Source organism: Metopolophium dirhodum, chromosome 6, assembly GCF_019925205.1.
Source record: "Metopolophium dirhodum isolate CAU chromosome 6, ASM1992520v1, whole genome shotgun sequence".
Lineage (NCBI taxonomy): Eukaryota > Metazoa > Arthropoda > Insecta > Hemiptera > Aphididae > Metopolophium > Metopolophium dirhodum.
In genome coordinates this window covers 27,909,066-27,931,266 of record NC_083565.1, presented here as the reverse complement: position 1 = coordinate 27,931,266, position 22,201 = coordinate 27,909,066, and the positions used below count along the sequence as shown (strand labels likewise).

The 22,201-nt window shown below is 27.9% G+C and overlaps 3 protein-coding genes across 3 annotated transcripts; 1 reads left to right on the top strand and 2 right to left on the bottom strand.

Annotated features, from left to right (window-relative positions):
* Positions 1-749: 749 nt before the first annotated feature.
* On the top strand, positions 750-15,178 carry LOC132946641 (uncharacterized). Its single transcript, XM_061016685.1, has 20 exons — positions 750-1,598; positions 7,549-8,107; positions 8,189-8,469; positions 8,665-8,874; positions 8,941-9,046; positions 9,127-9,407; positions 9,603-9,812; positions 9,888-9,984; positions 10,067-10,347; positions 10,544-10,753; positions 10,829-10,925; positions 11,006-11,286; positions 11,482-11,691; positions 11,767-11,863; positions 11,936-12,216; positions 12,397-12,577; positions 13,290-13,513; positions 13,974-14,226; positions 14,284-14,595; positions 14,839-15,178. Exons 1-20 carry the CDS (start codon positions 1,587-1,589, stop codon positions 15,039-15,041), a joined length of 4,386 nt encoding a protein of 1,461 aa, XP_060872668.1. The 5' UTR covers positions 750-1,586; the 3' UTR covers positions 15,042-15,178.
* A 375-nt stretch (positions 15,179-15,553) lies between these two features.
* On the bottom strand, positions 15,554-16,409 carry LOC132946055 (uncharacterized). The gene is made up of 3 exons (XM_061015876.1): positions 16,346-16,409; positions 16,017-16,279; positions 15,554-15,922 (listed from the first exon to the last, which is right to left on the bottom strand). Exons 2-3 carry the CDS (start codon positions 16,086-16,088, stop codon positions 15,554-15,556), a joined length of 441 nt encoding a protein of 146 aa, XP_060871859.1. The 5' UTR covers positions 16,089-16,279; positions 16,346-16,409.
* Positions 16,410-16,898: 489 nt separating this feature from the next.
* Positions 16,899-18,549, bottom strand: LOC132947621 (zinc finger MYM-type protein 1-like). The gene is made up of 5 exons (XM_061017906.1): positions 18,367-18,549; positions 18,116-18,304; positions 17,752-18,034; positions 17,405-17,600; positions 16,899-17,335 (listed from the first exon to the last, which is right to left on the bottom strand). The coding sequence occupies exons 1-5, from the start codon at positions 18,547-18,549 to the stop codon at positions 16,972-16,974; spliced, it is 1,215 nt and encodes a 404-aa protein (XP_060873889.1). The 3' UTR covers positions 16,899-16,971.
* Between the last annotated feature and the right edge of the window lie 3,652 nt (positions 18,550-22,201).

Below are 22,201 nucleotides of genomic sequence, written 5' to 3'. Positions count from 1 at the left end.
GATAGGAACGCATAGACCGGAAACATTTATGTTAATATGTTATCAGTCAATCAATGGTTAAAAATATTTTTGGCTTGACATTTGAAAACACATTTTGAATATAATATTATATACAAATATTAAACAATAATGGGTTCTATTTTTACGGGACATACGGGACGAGAATTTTATATTACGGGACATTTTTACGATATTGGATCTGTTACGGCCTTACGGGGACACCGGGACACTGTCATGAATTACGGGACGTTCCCGTATAATACCGTATGACCTATGTTAAACTTTTAGAACGACGTGCGACAGCATGAACAAAGTTGGAGGTATGAACTATGGTCAAACTTTTAAATGACAGTAAAATGCGTAAACGGCAAACAATGTCAAAGGGGGCAAAGTTCACAAATATGAGAGAAGCTCACTTGAGATGTGCTAAGTCCAAAGGCTGTAGAGCGAGTCGTCGTTACTTGTTCATCGTTGCCCGTTGGTCGTTCGTAATTCGTTGCTCGTACATCGTGAATCGTGATGGTGGGAGTTGACTAGGTGGTGGGAAACTGGAAAAAACGTCTCGCAAAAACCGTTATAAAATACAACAATAAAATGTAAAAACGCGGGAATTATTAAATACATAATTGAGTATTATGTATTTCAAGACGGTGCATTTAGGAATACTAATTTCTGAATTGAAAATTTGAACTCATTTGGCGGTTGGCTAGGTTGGGTTATCTTTTTCTTTTTCTCTTTTTTTTCCTCCATGAAATTTCGGGACAAGTACCCTAATCACTATCACGCCATCACTACTGATAACACGCCCGTTTTGTCTTTTGCCGTGTCCGCTCCGTCACTTTTGCGCGACAGCTGTTGCAGCGACCTTGGCGTCAACACCGGGGCCGACACTCGCGCGTCCTGTACTCCTGTGCGCTGCTGTAACCTTGTGCGTCCTTCTAGTGTCGTTTGACGTGTCACGCCGCCGTCGTCGTCGCCGTCCATACCTGTGGCTTGTGATTTTCCCGCGTGTGGAAAGCTGCTGTCGTCGGAGAGTCGAGCTAGTGCCTTCAACGGCCGTTGGTCCATCCGTCGAGTATGCATTATTAGTGTCGCCGTCACCGCCGCCGCTCACGGATTCGTCAACAGACACTGCCGCCGTCGCCAACACTGTCACGGCGTTCACTATCTCCACGCAATCACTGCCGTTGCAGTCGGCCGTGTATCGTTCAACGTTGGTCCACGCTCAGTCCGGAGACGACACTCGTACAGTCTCCCGACGACGTCATCGTCCTTATCGTTTTGTAGCCTCCACATATTATTATTATTGTATCGTGTGACACGGCACTCGTCTTCGCCGTCGGAATCATTATTGAATAATCCAGGACATAATCGGTCGAGCCGTGCCGTCATTCATCGCCACCGCTACGGCTATACCTACCTCCACGCAATCACCGCCGTCGCAGTCGGCCATGATAGCGTTGGTCGTTGCTGTCGAGCCGGGCCGTTCATACTCGCCACCGTCGTAACATACAGCAAACTGCAGTCACAAGCTCCGCTGATTGAAATATTTTATCATTGCCGACCTGTTGACGTCCTGTGCACCGATGCCCGATATGGTATTATATTTTTATCATTGTTAATCAGTACATATTGTTATTGTTATTGTTGTTTTGTCGAGCTCGGTCGAAGAGACTTCTTCGGCAGTCACTATACAAATAGTTTCACTCATTCGGTTGGACGTACAATATAATTTGTTATTGTACTTAAAATACCTATTTAGCTTATCATTATTTCTCTTCTCGTCACGCCCTACTACTCACATCATGCTCCGTGAAGACCACATATTATTTATTATTTTATTTATTATAGTTCCTTGGCCAAATGCTAGTTTATAGCTAGCTGGCGACGACAAAATATTAATATCTTATATATGTAATGTGGTACCTATTACTGGTACAAACAAATACATAAAGCATTCGCCATTCATACATTCTTAATTTTGATATTTTGTAATTGTTTAACGGGTATAATATAATTTAACTAGCCGACCCGTCACAGCTTCGCCCGTGATAGGTTGTTTATTTTGCCTTCGGACGATGATATGTATAATTTTTTATTCAAGTTTTATCGATAAATGTAATCGGCAAGTGAATATAAAAAACGGTTAATTAAAACGTATTGAAATGTTTCTAGTGGTAGGTATTAATGATAAATGTATTTATACTAGTGTATTTATAAAGCTGAAGCTGAATCCGTACACTCAGTTGCCCGTAAAAAAACGCAACTCTAAAAAAAATTATGACTGTTCAATTCTTTTTGGGTGTAAGTGTAACTTGCTGCAGTAAGTGTAACTTAACCACCTTGGTAGGCAATCCAACTACGCCGGATCGCGGATAAAGGGCAACTCTTTCACCTTGGTAAGCAATGTTCAATAATTCGATTTGATGCAAGCTTGTACCTGATCTGTCTGAATAACCAATGGCAACCAATAATAAATAAACACTAATATCTACTGTAGACTATAACCAATGGCAACTATTAATAAATAAAAATTAAATTTCCAATGTGAACCTCAATATCCCTGTTTGAACACCTCTTTAAAATACAAATTTTGGCAAATCCTTTCTTAGGATTCTTTGCACTGTGACAATATGAGAAGAACCTCTATTTCAAATTTAAAGTTAATACGTTGCGTAGTTATTGAGTTACGGTGATCAGTGACTAAGTGGTATTTTGATTTTATATGCATAAATTGTATATATATTAATAATAAATAATTAATTGTCAATGTATAAATTATAAATATTGTTTATACTTATATACATTGGTAGGATAATAATTACTTATCTTGATAGGTTAATTTTATGGTGTAAGCCTTATTATTATGAATAATACTTCTTAATAATATATATTATATAGGAGCCTTCTAATGGGTTTTATCTTTAATATTTATATTTTACAAAATATAATATAGTAATTAAAATAGTTAGGTAATTCTAAATAAACATTTAAAAAAATACTATGATAAGAAGTATAAAATATATTCAAAAATCTAGTTACCTACTATTATAGTTAAATATTTAACTAAAATCAGACACGGTATTTCAGGGAGGGCTTATTCTCCTCTAAAAATCGTCGTCTAGCCTCCTCTCAGCCCAACCACTATAAAATGTTGATAACAGAATGTCAAATGTTATTTTTATAAGAATTAAATTATCATTGATTGTATCAGTTATTATTTTTAAATAATGGTAATTGTTTTGTACTATTTCAAAATATGATAATTTTGTGATTTGAAAAAGGAATAAATAGTTTATTAATTTAATATTGCATTTACCAAATAAGCATTATAGTTATTGAATTGAAATAAAGATAGGTAGGTACCCCAAATGGCCAAATATGAAATAATTGCCTAAAACTCCAGTCAATAAAATTAATATGCTATTGCCTATTAATACTAAATACAATCATTTTATTGTAAATATATATATGTATGAAACAAAAGTCAAAAGTATTATAATCATTCAGTCATAAATTTGTATATTATATAAAAGAAAATTACAATTGTGAAATTTGTGCATCGTAGTTCATGTAGTCGTTTAAAGTCTGTGTTAAAATATTTCCTTAATTACATAAATAAACATAACAATATATAAGTTTTTTTATACGTATTGGAACGTTTTTTTTTTCGAAAGTTTATACATGATATATTATTGAAGATTTAGAACTTAGATTAGAAAAACTATTGAGTGCTATAAAAAGTTAATTGTATAATACCTATATACGTATATATAGGTAATAGGTACCTCATTATACATTATATGTATAATGTAAAATGTGTATAAAATTATACTTTATTTTAATACAATTTCACAATTTTAATAATATTTAAACACACATTATCAAAATATTATACAGTTATTTCAATTTTAATAAATTATTGATAGATTATTAAAAATAGTAATATTTTATTCCTATATTGAACCATTATAAATAATAACTTCATAATATCATTTAGTTATTTCAACAATTTATATCATAATGATAATTAATTCAAAATAATATTTAATTTGGATTTTATAACCATATAATTCTTATATTCTGAATATCATATAACAATTTTAATTATAACATCAAACTATTATCAAATTAAAAATATTATTTTGCAAAATAGTTATTTAAAATCAAAAAAATATTCGGTTTTAAATATTATTTTGAAAATAACCTAAATGAACACATAAACGTTTATTTCATACTTTTATTTTTTTAATGAAAACACAATATTTATAGAACATCATCATTACAAAATTGCTATCTGGAATAAACAATAAAATTTCCAAAATATTTTGACTTGTTTTAAGCTTATTACGGACATTTTCAGATTCCAATTTTTCACTCTATAATGAATTGTATTAAATTTGAATTCAATGATAATATATCATTGTACACGAAAACGATTCTGAGCGGAGACGGTATGTCAGTCTGAATATTTTATATTGTTTTTATATTTTATTATAGCCTGTAAGTTAAATTAATATTATAAATTGCAACAAAATAACTAAAATCTTTATTTTTATTTTTATTCGTTTCTATGGTGATAAAAAATGCGTTAGAAATTAATTCCATTTTTAGCGGTTTTTGTTTAATTTGTCGGTGGTTTTTCCCGTGGTATTAAATAACTATTGAGAAAATCGAAAAATGACCTCTTTAAACCATCTTGATCCAATTTGCTAAAAGATAAGATACTATAATATGCTGAAATCGAAGCACTCCTTCTGGTAGAAATGTTGCATACAGGAAAAAAAAAATAAACACCATTGTAAAACCACTAATTATAAATGTTTCTAAAAATAATAATCACCGATTTAAATAATCTGAAATTAAATGTATTTCTTTATTCATATTATATTTAAAAATTTAAATAATAACGTGAATAGATATTATTTAAGCAGGCAGAATAAAATATTCTAATTACGAGTAGGTACAAAAATAGTGATAACAATATTATTATACATTTTGAACCTGAAAAACAAATACCAGGGAGTATATTATTTGTTCCTAAAAAAATGTAAATATAAATAAATGCGTATTTTTCTATATTTCTATAAAATAAAAAAAATGCAGTGCTTGAAACCGGTATAAATCGTTTTAAAACCGAAACCAAAAACATATTGCTTACCAGTCTGCAATGAAGTACCACATTTTATGTCTTTGTTGTCTTTGCTATCATATGTAGCACATACGACATTTTCGCGACATTCGATATATGCTCAAATGGTCGAAGTATCGAACACATCGAGCGTCGGTGCAGTCGCACCTAACTATCGTGTGATAAGCGTGTATATCGAGTTTGTATCTCGTATTAGAAAAATTATATTTTGCAATTTTTTTCGTAACGTAACGTTTTTTGATTTCGTTTCTATGTGCCAAAGAAAAGACATAAAATGTCAAAAATAAACACCATTGTAAAATCATTAGATCCCAAGTTCCGCTCAGAATCTAAAAAAGGTAAAATGGAAAGTCAAATTAAATTTTTATGAACGTTTAAAAACAGTTTGAAAAGCATTTCTTTAATTTTTATAAGATTGGATATTTTCCGAATTAAAATGTATCAATTTTCTTATTTTGCCGTAATTCAAAAATTAATTACCTGTAGATACTTTAAATTTATACCATATATTTATTTTATCAATTCCTATAGGTACCTGATAAGTGATAACATATTCAAAATATTTTGACTCTTTTTAAGTGGTTTGAAGACATTTTTAATTTTCAATTTTTTTTAGTTTTTTTTCTATTAATGTCAATACAATTTTGTTTGTTAGGTCAAGAAACGTGAAAATGTAATACAAGGCTTTGAATTATATAAGTATTTAAAGTTCGAACTTTGAGGAAATTTATCAAATTTAAAATTTAAAAATGATTTTGTAGTTAAAAATTTTTGAAATGTTCTACTTTTATTGCTAAGGATTGAATATTTAAAACAAGGTTCCGCTTAAATATCTTAATAAATAACTTTAACCACAATAATATCATCAAATATACTTAGTAATATATCATAGGCTGACTTAACATCTTTGCTTAGAATTGTTTTCGTATACAATGATATTATATCATTGAATTCAAATTTAACACCACAGTGACAAACTAGTCTGTAGACCAACTACAGTGTCCATATTTTTTCTATGTAAATGTAATGAATTGTTTACAATACAATTAAACAAATATTTATGCTTCTAATTGTAGGTTTGTACTTACCTAAATAATTACAAAGTTTATATTTTATAGTGAAACTACTCTGTTGCTCGTTTTAATAAATTAATAGTTAGGTATAGGTACATTCTGTATTCAAATATATTATTCATAAACAATGTCATGACGATAAATTAAATATACCTATGAGACTATTCTTGTTTATTTTTTCAATATCGAATATTCAAAAGTTTATTTTGATTGTGTAACAGACGTACCTAAGTGATTATATTGTCTTGTCATATTTTGACTCAATAAGTTATAATTATTTAACATTGCTTCTGATTCAGTTCATCAAACAAAACAGGTATGGGAAATCATATTGTAGTAACTATACTCTGTTCCAGTTAAGAGGACGCTATACCCGCATGCTTTGTCTCCGTCTTACAAATGTACAACATAGCAAAAAACTGTTTTGCGCGGGATAGAACCACTCCCTCGGTATTTATACTAGAATTACCAAAATTCCACAAGGCATAGGGAATAACTTTATCTGTGTTTAAGCGTTTTAATTTTTTTGATAGCATTTACTAATAATTTTTAATAAGTAACTAAATGAAAAAAACTAAAAAAATCCTAATGTTCTCAAACTGATAACTTTAATTGTATTTATGTTATAAAAATTTATAAGTATGAATAGTTGGACAATTTGTTGCACTGTTACGTGCTGTGACGATCTGTGCGTTTCGTAGCAGTGTGAATCGGGACTTAATACCAACATTTTAATATGAACTTTATACCTAGAAACAATTTAAATTTTAACCTTAGAAATCATTAAATGTTACCTATTTAATGTTTCAAGTAATTTTAGTACCTATAGTAAATGTGATGTGCCTAAGATATATAAGTTTGTTTCTTTATGTAGTGGATTAGAGAATATAATTGATAAGCACATATCTTATATGTATTCTTGTCTGTTAGAAGGTCGAATACTTGGAAGTCATAAAGAAAAAATATTTTGTATAGTTTTGATATTTTTTTACTTTAGTAGCAATTGTTTCAGTAAGTACATTTATTTGGTGTATAAAGGAATGTATTATAGAATGGAAATTTAGGAAACAAATTAAAAGTTGGAACTAATGTTAATAACTCAGATAAAAACTGAACACATAAAAATTTGAGTATCTTTTAAAAAATTACATTATTAAACCATTTCAAAAATATTATTTTACTAATTCGATTCTTAAATTTTTAAAAGTTAAAATTCTGATAAAATGTATAAATTGTTGTGGTTTTTGTACCACAAATATTTTCTCAATAACATGACTGTAGAATAATAAAATATGTATTGAAATTTCTTTAATGATTTTGCAGGGTAATTTTACTGAAGAAAACATGGAAGAATCTGATGAAAATATAGAAACTCTAATGAGTGCAGATCAATTCGAAGATCGTGATTCATTGCTGTATAATGGTCATAATGTTACAGGTGAAACTAATTTTCCGCACCGTACTTGCATTTTGTTTAATGAATCACCAATAGTGATTGAAGACGATGATGTTGATGATTCATTGAATGACATCAATAATGGTCGAATTATAAATGTAAGAAACGAAATGAAAATGCCTATACCTGAAGACCAAATGACTGTGAATAATGACTCAGAAGATGGCTCTGATTCAGATTTAGAAATAATTGAGCCATTGATGCAGATAAATAAAAATATTATGTATGATCCTACTAAAAAATCCAACCTATTTAAAAGACAAAAAAAGAACAATTCTTTAAATTTAAAGAAATTTAAAAAAGCACCCACTGCTACAGTTAATTTAGAACACAATTGCATGATGAGCAACAAAATACCTGCAGGATGTTCATCACTGATGTCTAATGATTCTTCATCGCTTAGATTGAGTGATTCTTCCGATAAAGGTGAAAAATATATTGTGTGCTTAATCTGTATAATTACATAAAATTTTTTTTAATTCTATTTTCTTATATGTTTATTTACAGATGGTACATCTGAAAAGTTTATTTCTTGCAAATATGAAGATTGTGATACATTGGTGGAAGATCCTGAATTATTAATTGATGATTTATATTGTAGTTTGGAATGTAAAATCCGAAAACAAACAGTAACTGAAGCAGAACATTTTATCGATGAAACTTTCAATCCAACCGAAGAAACTACAGTGGATCTTAACAATTTAACAAATTTAAAAAATAGAATTATTAAGAAGAAACAGTTGTTAAAAACTGCTTGTCCAGAAGAAAATGACAATTCTAATGAACAGGTAATATATATTTTTAATAAACTATCTAAAGGAGAAAATCAACCACCACTAAAACCATCACTGTCGATCAGTTATCCAGAAGCGATAGATAATGACAATAATCATGATTATAATAATTATTTTGATCTTAAAGTATATTTCTATACATACCAATTTAATTTTTAATTAAGTCATTATGTCTATATTTTGTTTTAGCCTGTGGTAGAAGATAAAGGTCTGACAAAATATATGACAGGAAAAAAAAAGTCTAATGTTTCTTTGTCACTTGAATTAAATTCTTCTGTACAAAAAAAACAAATGAGTTCTTCACCTAGGTCTGTTCAGCTATCAACCAACTCGGAATCTTTAAAGCAATCAAATAGTCTACGGTTAAGTCATACTACTAGTGAACCTCGTAGATCACAGGTATGATTTGTTGGAATTATTTAGAGTTAGTTAAAATACTGTTAACATAATTAAAATTTTTTTTAGAATTTAAAGATTATGAGATCAGTTGAAAAACCTTCAAATAAGTATAAAGTATCGTTGTCTGACAAAATTAATGATTTAGTTGCTCAAAGTGATTCTTCCGATAAAGGTGAAAAATATATTGTGTGCTTAATCTGTATAATTGCATAATTTTTTTTTAATACTATTTTCTTATATGTTTATTTACAGATGGTACATCTGAAAAGTTTATTTCTTGTGAATATGAAGATTGTGATACATTGGTGGAAGATCCTGAATTATTGATTGATGACTTATATTGTAGTTTGGAATGTAAAATCCAAAAACAAACAGTAACTGAAGCAGAATATTTTATCGATGAAACTTCCAATCCAACTGAAGAAACTACAGTGGATCTTAACAATTTAACAAATTTAAAAAATAGAATTATTAAGAAGAAACAGTTGTTAAAAACTGCTTGTCCAGAAAAAAATGACAATTCTAATGAACAGGTAATATATATTTTTAATAAACTATCTAAAGGAGAAAATCAACCACCACTAAAACCATCACTGTCGATCAGTTATCCAGAAGCGATAGATAATGACAATAATCATGATTATAATAATTATTTTGATCTTAAAGTATATTTCTATACATACCAATTTAATTTTTAATTAAGTCATTATGTCTATATTTTGTTTTAGCCTGTGGTAGAAGATAAAGATCTGACAAAATATATGACAGGGAAAAAAAAGTCAAATGCTTCTTTGTCACTTGAATTAAATTCATCTGTACAAAAAAAACAAATGAGTCCATCACCTAGGTCTGTTCAGCTATCATCCAACTCAGAATCTTTAAAGCAATCAAATAGTCTACGGTTATGTCATACTACTGGTGAACCTCGTAGATCACGGGTATGATTTGTTGGAATTATTTAGAGTTAGTTAAAATTCAGTTAACATAATTAAAATTTTTTTTACAATTTAAAGATTATAAGATCAGTTGAAAAACCTTCAAATAAGTATAAAGTATCGTTGCCTGACAAAATTAATGATTTAGTTGCTCAAAGTGATTCTTCCGATAAAGGTGAAAAATATATTGTGTGCTTAATCTGTATAATTACATCAATTTTTTTTTAATACTAATTTTCTTATATGTTTATTTACAGATGGTACATCTGAAAAGTTTATTTCTTGTGAATATGAAGATTGTGATACATTGGTGGAAGATCCTGAATTATTGATTGATGATTTATATTGTAGTTTGGAATGTAAAATCCGAAAACAAACAGTAACTGAAGCAGAATATTTTATCGATGAAACTTCCAATCCAACCGAAGAAACTACAGTGGATCTTAACAATTTAACAAATTTAAAAAATAGAATTATTAAGAAGAAACAGTTGTTAAAAACTGCTTGTCCAGAAGAAAATGACAATTCTAATGAACAGGTAATATATATTTTTAATAAACCATCTAAAGGAGAAAATTCAACCACCACTAAAACCATCACTGTCGATCAGTTATCCAGAAGCGATAGATAATGACAATAATCATGATTATAATAATTATTTTGATCTTAAAGTATATTTCTATACATACCAATTTAATTTTTAATTAAGTCATTATGTCTATATTTTGTTTTAGCCTGTGGTAGAAGATAAAGATCTGACAAAATATATGACAGGGAAAAAAAAGTCAAATGCTTCTTTGTCACTTGAATTAAATTCATCTGTACAAAAAAAACAAATGAGTCCTTCACCTAGGTCTGTTCAGCTATCATCCAACTCAGAATCTTTAAAGCAATCAAATAGTCTACGGTTATGTCATACTACTGGTGAACCTCGTAGATCACAGGTATGATTTGTTGGAATTATTTAGAGTTAGTTAAAATACTGTTAACATAATTAAACATTTTTTTACAATTTAAAGATTATAAGATCAGTTGAAAAACCTTCAAATAAGTATAACGTATCATTGCCTGACAAAATTAATGATTTAGTTGCTCAAAGTGATTCTTCCGATAAAGGTGAAAAATATATTGTGTGCTTAATCTGTATAATTGCATAATTTTTTTTTAATACTATTTTCTTATATGTTTATTTACAGATGGTACATCTGAAAAGTTTATTTCTTGTGAATATGAAGATTGTGATACATTGGTGGAAGATCCTGAATTATTGATTGATGATTTATATTGTAGTTTGGAATGTAAAATCCGAAAACAAACAGTAACTGAAGCAGAATATTTTATCGATGAAACTTCCAATCCAACCGAAGAAACTACAGTGGATCTTAACAATTTAACAAATTTAAAAAATAGAATTATTAAGAAGAAACAGTTGTTAAAAACTTCTTGTACAGAAGAAAATGACAATTCTAATAAACAGGTAATACATATTTTTAATAAACCATCTAAAGAAGAAAATGAACCACCACTAAAACCATCACTGTCGATCAGTTATCCAGAAGCGATAGATAATGACAACAATCATGATGATAATAATTATTTTGATCTTAAAGTATATTTCTATACATACCAATTTAATTTTTAATTAAGTCATTATGTCTATATTTTGTTTTAGCCTGTGGTAGAAGATAAAGGTCTGACAAAATATATGACAGGGAAAAAAAAGTCTAATGCTTCTTTGTCACTTGAATTAAATTCATCTGTACAAAAAAAACAAATGAGTCCATCACCTAGGTCTGTTCAGCTATCATCCAACTCAGAATCTTTAAAGCAATCAAATAGTCTACGGTTAAGTCATACTACTGGTGAACCTCGTAGATCACAGGTATGATTTGTTTGAATTATTTAGAGTTAGTTAAAATTCTGTTAACATAATTAAAATTTTTTTTACAATTTAAAGATTATAAGATCAGTTGAAAAACCTTCAAATAAGTATAAAGTATCGTTGCCTGACAAAATTAATGATTTAGTTGCTCAAAGTGATTCTTCCGATAAAGGTGAAAAATATATTGTGTACTTTATCTGTATAATTTTTTTTTAATACCATTTTCTTATATGTTAATTTACAGTTGATACATCTGAAAAGTTTATTTTTTGCGAATATGAAAATTGTGGTACATTGATGGATGATCCTGAATTATTGATTGATGGTTTATATTGTAGTTTGGAATGTAAACTTCGAAAACAAACAGTAACTGAAGAAGAACATTTTATCGATGAAACTTCCAATTTAACCAAAAAAACTAAAGTTGATCATAAAATTTTAACAAAATTAAAAAATAGAATTAATAAGAAGAAACAGTTATTAAAAACTTCTTGTCCAGAAGACAATGACAATTCTAATAAACAGGTAATACATATTTTTAATAAACCATCTAAAGAAGAAAATGAATCACCTCTAAAACCACTGCTGTCAATCACTTATCCAGAAGCGATAGATGATGATATTAATTATTTTTATTTAAAAGTATAATTTTATACATAATAATTTAAATGTTTATTAAGCCAATATGTCTATATTTTGTTTTAGCCTCTGGTAGAAGATGTGTTGAAATATATGTCAGGGTTTCAACACAGATCTGCACCTATACAATTCTTTGATAGACCTTGTCCAACTAAAAAGAACTTATTTGTAGTAGGAGAAAAACTGGAAGGAATTGATCCAAAATATGAAGCATTATTCTGTGTAATGACTGTATCAGAAGTTTGTGGTAATTGTTTGTTGAATTAAATTTGGTACCATAGGTTCAAACAGAGAATTACATTAAGTAGGATTAAGTACTATTTTTTAACAAAATTATAATTTGACTGGTAAAAACTCCCGGCTTGACTTGAAACATTACTATAATTAAATATATTTTTTTAATTATTTATGTAAAATATTACAAGTGATTTCCTGTTAGACCTATTTTTAGATAATTTATAGATCTTTCAATGTTAAGTGACCCTTTGTTAATCCACTAAATCACTATTTTAACATTGTTGATCTGATTCATTTTTACACTTTTTGGATTGGCAGAAAACTACCTTTCACAAGTAGCCAACTCGATTGAAGAATTTATTGCTACATTAAATATTAATGACATTTAAATAACTACAGATCTTAAATAATCTTTACAAATACTAATTAAATCCTAAAAGTTAATTTGTAGTCATTACCCATGCATTTATTAGTGTATTAGTGGTATCAAATAGGTTACTTAAATTACTAATTAAATATCTAATTAAAAATTTATATTGTATACAACATGTATTTGTGTTTACTGGTGACTGTTAAAAACATAAACTATACTGATAATCAAGTAGGGTGCTAACTGTCTCTCCTAAGCAATTCCATGTTTGCGCCTATGGTTGTAATCCTATTATGGTAATAACTCTGCCTTATTGAATTTTTTATTGTTTGATATATAATATTTTATTTAGGATACCGTATTAAATTACATTTTGATGGTTATGGATCTGAATATGATTTTTGGGTAAATGCCGATTGCCCAGATTTATTTCATGCAGGATGGTGTGAAATGAATTCACGCATTCTACAACCACCGTACAACTATGGGAATGTATTTAATTGGACTAATTATCTTAGAGAATGTCAAGCCGTACCTGCTCCAAAATGCAATTTTGTCTCTACTAAAAACCTTAATGTAAGCGACAGTTAATAACTTATTTTATGTAGTGATCTTTAACTACAAGGTTAAATTTGTACTTTAAATTGTAAAATGTAATTAAATTACAACTTCAAATTCAACCTTAATTTAATATTGGTTACTTAAATATACAAATAGACTGACTAAGACTTTTTCATACGTAATATCCCATACTTTTTTTATTTTTTCTGTCATTAGTTTGAAATCTACTTATTTTTGTGGTTAATTGGACATGCTTTTATACAGTTATACCGTTGGAAGTATTATTAAAATATAAACAGCTTTAACTGATAGTTTTGTAATCTTTCTTAAGTCGTGTTATATTGTTATATTATATGTACCATTATGTGTATCATTACAAAAATGGTAGAGATAGCATAGAGGTCTAATGTAATTACCATAATTTTGTAAGCTTTAAATTATATTTATAAAATATTTTTTTATTTTTTATACATAGAGTTGTAAAAATCCACATAAATTTCATATTGGAGCTAAATTAGAAGCTTTAGACAAATTAACCCGTACACATCCAAAACAGTTAATATATGTTGCTACTGTTGCTGATATCTTGGGTAATCGTATCCGTATTCATTTCGATGGGTGGTCAGATGATTTTGATTACTGGGCGGATATTACATCAATCTATATACATCCAATAGGGTGGTGTGAAAAAAATGGTCGAACTTTACTTCCACCTAAATATTATAAAGGTAATTTGTTATTTTTAACATCATTAAATGCATACTAAACTATTACAATTTCTTTAGCTAAGAAAGGAAGAAAATCTTTTAATTGGACTGAATATTTAGCAGAGACTAATAGTGAACCTGTGCCTGAAGGTGCATTTGTACGCAGACCTTTACGAGATTTTTCAAATAAAATGATAATAGAGGTTTTTGATCTTGTTGTGCCAAAACTATTAAGAATTTCTGAGGTAGTAGATGTTAGAGGCGATGAATTAAAAATTGTTTATGATGGATTTGATAATGATTATGCATACTGGGTTGAAGACGATAGTCCAGATATTCATCCTGTTGGATGGTCTTCAAAAATTAACCATCCAATTGAACTGCCTCCAGGTATACATTTACTAAATATATAATTAGATATAGTTAAATTAATGAATTTAGTCTAAACTCTTGTATTACATGTAATTAATTATAGGTACATAACTAGAGTAAGCAATAAATGAAAACATTAATCGTTTAAAATGTGTAGTTTGTCTATTTATCCTGTATTTATTCATAGTTCTATGTAATTTTTAGTATTAACACTATAATGATTGTTAATTTATTTTAACATTTTATTTTTGCCAATTTAAGCATCTAATACACGTTGGAGTTGCAATATTCGTGGTTGTAAAGGTTATGGCAATTCATCAAATCATTTGGAAATTGATCATGTTGAAGTAAAAGATTGTCCATATGAAATGGATGCATGGAAAAACGCTGTTGCTGGGTTGTCAAATGTGCCTGATCGATTAAAAACTCATAATATTGTAATTAACTCAACATTGACAAGGTAGTAATAAATTATATTGAACTCACTCCCCCAGCACCAACTTTGCTTTTAGAGGGTGCTGCAATATGTAACCTAGGGTATTTTACGTCATTCTTTTTTATATTATTTATGTTGTTGTTGGAATAAAGTTCATTATCATTACATGTTTTCTGATTCATTAATACTCAATTTAATTGAATAAATGTTATATAGTTCAAAATTGATAGTTATGTACATCAAGACGATGAAAATAAGGAAAAGCTCAGAATAAATACAGAATATATGAGTTTGGCTGAAATCAAAGAAAAAATAAATTAAAAAAGGTAATATAATTTAGAGAGCCTTGCATAGGCGGATATTTGATCATATTCGTGGGGGGGCTTAACATTTTTACCATATCCATTAGCGTCAACACATTATTAGACACTTCAACCTGCAAGCTAGTAGCTCTCCTACTTTATTCTATCTGAGGCCCAAAATATGTATAGGTTTTATGAACATAAATAAATAAATATTTAAAGCTATTAAATATGTTTTTTATTTTAATGTTATAAATCTATTTTTTTTTGCAAATATATCTATAACAGTATCGGTATTAATATATTTAGCTATGTTTTTTTCAATATACAATATTGATGTGTTGTTGAACCGCTCCTGCAACATGGAAGTTTGAAGCCAAGTTTTGATTCGACGCATTGCTGAAAAACTTCTTTCACAAGTTGAGGAACTTATTGGTATTGTTATAGCAACTTGAAATAATTTGTATAAATTAGGGAAAACACTTTTTGTTAAAACCTTTTTTACATCATTTAAAGATATATATTCTTCGTCAGTAGACTGCAATATGCAATTCTTTGCCACTGCCATTTCTGACTTCAGTAAATCTTTAGATACACACATCAAATCCTAAAAAATATATAAAATACAGGATTACTTTTAAAAATAGAAAACTAGAGTGTAAGTAGAAATTCATTTTTATAAACGATAAATCAATACTTACTTTATAATGATCTACAAAAAAAACACTTTCCTCAAAGTTAAGTTGACAAAATTGATCAACAGCTGTAGCCATTTGGAGACTTTCAGGAGAAAACCTTTTTTCCAGATTTACCAAGATAGCATCAAATACAGGAAAGAAAGCATTTTTTTTTAAATAACCTTCAGTGGTTTCATTAGTTTCATTGATACTATGTTCAGCACTTGTGGTTGCAGTGACATCAAAATTTTTAAAAATTGTTGGCTCTTGTCTTTTTCTTTTACATCCTATTTAAGTAAATATTTACTTAAAATTAAGAATTATAAATAAATATATGTATAATCAAGGCTCACCTTTAGACGGTGTTTGTATTGATATGTCATGATCTTTAGCAAAAGTTTCTATTTCACACCAAAGCTGAGAAAAATATTCTTTTGTTCTTAAATTTTTAAAAGTCATCATCACACCTTGAATAATATTTTTAGATTGCCCTAAGGTTGCAGTTTTTTCTTGAAATTTGTTGGTAACGATATTAATATGAATTAATACTTTATGTAAGATAAATAAATAAACTATAAATGGTCCACTTTTTAAATTTGCTAATATTCCTAAAACAAAAAAAAAAGGACTATAATTACTTTTTATTAATTTATAAATTATTACTTATTAGTTATTATAATAATATATTAATATACCAATTGCTTCATTTACTCCTCTATCATCTTCATTTTCAATTTCTTCTTCTAAAGTTTGAATAATTGCTTTATAACTTGCTTTAACACACTCTATATTTCTATAGCGGCAATTCCATCTAGTGTCACTGAGTCTAATCATTGACCTATGTTTTATCCCCAGATTGGTTTGAATCTCAATTAAATGTTGATATTTTGACGGATGTGAAAAATGTATGTATAGGGATTCTAAAGTGTTAAACACATTCCTCGTTTCCTAATATTAATATAATAAGTAAAAACTAAAATCATTGATATAAAAATAGGTATAAAAAAATATTCATTACCTTTACATATTTACACATATCAATGACAATGAGGTTCATTTTATGCGCCATACAGTGTGTATAAATAGCGTAAGGATATTGACTTTTTACTTTACTTTGTAGTCCGTTAAATTTCCCAGACATTACGTTCGCACCGTCATATGACTGAGCAACTATTTGTGGTTTAGAACTAAGATTACAATTTTTCAGATACCATAATATATGTTGATATAAAGATTCAGCATCTTGTTTCTTAGAACAATCTATAAAACCAAGAAATCTCTCAACGACATCTAGATTTTTGACATACCTTACACATAATGCCATTTGTTCTTGTTTGTAACACCTATAAATGAATTTAATAAAAATTAAACAACTATAGACCATGTATAAAACATAATAATATATATTTTACCTTGCTTCATCGCACATAATTCCAAATACCTCAACATCTTCAATATCTTTCACAATCGTTTCTTTCACAATATCTGCAAGTATACTTGTAAGTTCATCTTGAATGATATGACTCGAATAATTGGTTTTCAGATTAAATTTTTTTGCAAATTCCTCGTTATTTTTTGCTAAAAGTTTACAAATTTCTTTAAAGTTTCCTGAAAATATATTGAATTTTTTACAAATAATATAGTAAATAGTAATAATAATAATATTATCATAATTAGATATTTTGTATTTTACATTTAAGTTTATTTCAGAATAATAGCAATATTATTAGTTATTACTTATTAATTATTAGTTTAATACCTTGATTTAAAGAATCTTTTGTCTCGTCATGTCCTCGAAAACTAAGTCCTTGACAACTTATAAATAGAACAATATCAACTAATATTTTCATATATTTTCTATTACTTTCAACCATCAATGTATGCTGCGAAGATATTTGAGAATAAACACTACCAGTTTCTTTTGTCTTCTGATATGCTGACCATTTAACCATACATGTTAAATGTAAATTACTTTTAGCATGTGTATCCAATTTATTAATTTTACTTTTATTCCCACCTTTAGTTCCATTACTAACACTCAACTGTAAATTATATTATACATTAATAATTAAATTACAAAAATTTATGAATCACGTATAAATACAAAACAACAAAGCACTTGCTTTTTTCCAATTTCTGAAACCAACTAGAAAGCTATCTTCAAAATTGCCACTATTTCCAGTGTTAGAATTTCTACAAGCAAAGCAAAAAATAGAATCTTTCGATATACTATACTCAAGCCATTCATATATTTTGTAATGCTTATTATTGAAAGCGCGATTTTGTGTACCAAATTTAGTTAGTGGATATGACTGAAATATATATAATTTAAATTAACATAACTTAAACTTAATTTACCAATATTTTTACTTACTGTCAAAATTGGTTGCACAGGGCCTGTTATTAAAGTTCCTAAGTCACAAATGACATTGTCTTCATCTACAATACTTTTTTGTGCAATTATATCAATTTCTATACCAACAGTTAATTGTTCATTTTGAGATTCTAGTGTTGTTTTCTGTTTTTTGATATTAAAAATGTCAAACACTTTAGCCATTGTAAATGAATTCGTTCACACGCAACACAAATTAATTACATAAAATAAAAATGATTAACATGTACAATCGTCAATTAGAAAATATATATAATTTATTTTGAAGCATAGAAAACGTACAAACTGCAAAGCGTTAACAAAGAGTTAACAGCCTTTTTTTAGAAATCAGAGTGTAATATTTTTGTTCATGCCCAGAACAATGGTTATGGTTCATGGTTTTCGGGCGGAATTCCAGGTGGCCAGCAGAGTTTGGCCTCCTTATCTCTAGTCCTCTGTCATAGATTATCATAGATATTAAAGATATGGATAGGATAATATAACGGTCTTATCAGCGGTAATTAAGGGGAACAGTTGAAAATAAATTCTTACAAAACAATATTTTGATTATTTTCTACAATTGTATCAATATTGTTTGTTGTAATTGAAGTAGAGATACTAGAACCTTCCGAGGGGGCTTGACTACGTTCTGGGGGGGCTTAAGCCCCCCAAGTCCCCCCCAATATCCGCCTATGGAGCCTTGATAACAATAAAGTGGCCATCTGAGTAGATAGCAGCCATGTTTCGTCCAAAAAGACTGAACAGCATTAACAAGTAAATAATTTAATATACTGTCCAATTTATAAAATATAAAAAACATGCTTACTGCATACCAACAACTAAAATAATAAATTATTATATAATATGATATACCATCTATACTAACTATAGGTTGTTACATCTTAACTTACAATGCATAACTGTAGTCTTTTAATTCAAATTATGAAATACGATTATTATTATAATTGTGCAAAAAATCCATGTAAATAATACATTATTTGTTTATTTATAATAATTAAACGGATGGAGTCCTTATACAAAATTATTTAAATTACAGCAGTAAGAGATAATAATTGATAATAAAATAGGTCAGGTACACAAAGAGAAATATACAAAAAATATTATGAATAATAATTATAAAACTCTTAAGATAATTAATAAAATAAGGTAGTGTAAGACAATATAAAAATATACTTAAGTAGCTAAAATCAAAAGAATAACTATTACCTGCAATCATTAATAGATTAACAGGACAATTTAACATATAGTTTTTGTCAGAATGAACAAAATAAAAATTTCAGGATTTCTGTTGTTAAAGGTATTAAATTTAAAATTAACTAAATTAAGTAAATCAGCCAAGCCAGAAACCAATTTATAGAGAAATTTTGAGAGGAACTGTAAGCGTCTAGTTTTAAGCGGAATGAGATTTAAATAATTTAAAATATTATCATATGAACCATGCGATGGCCTATACATATTGTTCTTTTTTCTTAATTAATTCAGTGTGATAAGAAAAATTTAGTTTAGAATCAAATATTATCCCAAGATTGTTGAAATTAGAGATATGTTCAAGATTAAAATTGGAAATTGAATAGTTAAAAATAATTGGGTTCTTGATTAAATTAAAACGCATAACCTTACATTTTTCAATATTTAAAAAGAGATAATTTCTTTCACACCAATTTTGTACATTTTTTAAATCTGTTTGTAAATCAGTAGCATCTTGATTATTTTTTATTATTTTTAATAGCTTGGTATCATCAGCAAATAAAAAAAATTCAGATTTTTTAATTACATTAGGTAAATTATTTATGAAAATATTAACAAAGAGAGTTGACAAGTGGCCAACTTGGGGAACACAAGATGAAACACTAAATTTAAGAGAGCAAAAATTTAGATATTCAACTTTTTGAAAACGGTCAGATAGAAAGGAGCGAAACCAGGAAAGCAAAAGATCAAAGAATCCAAAATACTGTAATTTACAGAACAATGTTACAAGATTAACACGATCAAATGCTTTAAAGAAGTCTGTATAAATATTATCTGTTTGTAAAATAGCATCAAATGAATTAAGTATTAAATTTTTTACACAAGATAAATTAGTGCATAATGAACGTTTTGATATAAAACAATGTTGATTTTAATAAAGATATGGAGAATAAGAAGATATGGTTGTTAATTTAGATGAAATTAAATTACAAAATAGTTCAGGAATAACAGAAAGTTTCGAGATAGGTCGATAATTTGGAATTGATGATGGGTCGCTTTTCTTAAAGACTGGGGAAACAAAAGAAGTTTTCCAGAATTCAGGAAAAATACCTTTATTAAGAGAGGTATTCAAAATATTAGTTGAAATCAGCGTTAAAAAGAATCTACAATTGTAAAGAAAAATCGGTGGAATACCATCAGGTTAATTACTTGATATAAGAGGTAGACTAGAGATTACATTAAATACATCTACTTGAGTGAATGTTAATTTATTAAAAGAAAAGGTTGAATTTATAATATTATAATTTAAGTTATTATTTTGATAATTAGTTTGAGTTGAATTACAATAGGCCTTAGAAAAATAAGATGCAAAAGGGTAACAATATCTTGGCCATTACCTGCAGAAACAGAATCAAAATTTACAATTTTTGGTAAGGCGTTTTTATCTCATTGATTACTGACAAATTTCCAAATTCTTTTGGATTATGCTGAATAGAAGTTGTGATTTAAAGATATAGTTGTCATTATCAAGTTTTGCTAGACTTCTACATTTAGCTTGTATCTGAGAAAAATGGTTGTAATCAATTATATTATTATTTTGCTTATAGGCTAAATGTGCAATTTCTTTTCTTATATCAACAACTTAAGCTTATTAGAATACCAATTAGGGAAAGAAATTTGGAATATATTTTTTATTGGGACAAAATTATCAACTGCTTTATAAATGATTGAATATAATTGATTAATAAGAATATTAACGTCAGATGAATTAAAAACCTGATTTGAGAATGAGTCACCTAAATAATTAATAATATTAATATAATAACAGTTTTTGAAATCATGGAATGACTCGGTTCTTAGAAGAAGGTCAAATTGATTACAGTCAAACAATATATTTAACGCAGGGTGGTTCTTATCAATAGGCAATAATGGATCAGGATCGTTGGAGACATTAACATAAGCATTTAAATTAAGTTGAGATAACATACTAATAAAATAAGAACCAATATATGAATTACAATTAACAGGTTTGGTAGTATTTGTTCAAACTAATGAAGGTAAATAACACACAAGTTAATTTTAATACTTACATATTATTAAAATTAATTTTTCATGTAAAAAAATTTGGACAATTAATGGCTTCCATTATCAATGATAACAGCTAGCCAATAGTTCACCAAGTTGGCCACTCTCTCTTATATTAAGGCTCTCTAGTATAACTTATATTATACTTATAAGTGTCATTATTTTATTTGTAATTGATTTAATTAAAAATAACAATTATTTTCACACAATTATCACAATTATTGTGTAAATCAAAAAAATGTTTTAGATTAAATATTCTATTGGGTGCAAACAATATTCAACCACAATGTGATACTGTAATTAGAAACACTTTTCAATGATACCATTCCAAGAAACAGTTCATATATAGTCTTAACCAACTCGTATTATATTATTATTTTTAAGAGCTTAATTTTAAGTATTTTTGTGTTTCCTGTTATAAATTATAGTTATTTTTGTACATTTATGTTTTGTAAATAAAAAGAAAACCTTATTTTGAACAGTTCAGTCTTCACTTTCCATTATTTTATTACAGAAATTTAATGATTATAAAAATTACAACTAT

Bases quoted from the DNA above. Each gene is read 5' to 3' on its own strand.
- LOC132946641 (XM_061016685.1), top strand. The intron at 10,754-10,828 runs GTATGATTTGTT...TACAATTTAAAG, and splicing joins GTGAACCTCGTAGATCACAG to ATTATAAGATCAGTTGAAAA. The intron at 12,578-13,289 runs GTAATTGTTTGT...TATTTTATTTAG, and splicing joins GACTGTATCAGAAGTTTGTG to GATACCGTATTAAATTACAT.
- LOC132946055 (XM_061015876.1), bottom strand. From the start codon at position 16,088: ATGGCTACAGCTGTTGATCAATTTTGTCAACTTAACTTTGAGGAAAGT. The intron at 15,923-16,016 runs GTAAGTATTGAT...TATATTTTTTAG, and splicing joins TTTTTGTAGATCATTATAAA to GATTTGATGTGTGTATCTAA.
- LOC132947621 (XM_061017906.1), bottom strand. From the start codon at position 18,549: ATGGCTAAAGTGTTTGACATTTTTAATATCAAAAAACAGAAAACAACA. The intron at 18,305-18,366 runs GTAAGTAAAAAT...TATATATTTCAG, and splicing joins CTGTGCAACCAATTTTGACA to TCATATCCACTAACTAAATT. The intron at 18,035-18,115 runs GCAAGTGCTTTG...TATAATTTACAG, and splicing joins GTTTCAGAAATTGGAAAAAA to TTGAGTGTTAGTAATGGAAC.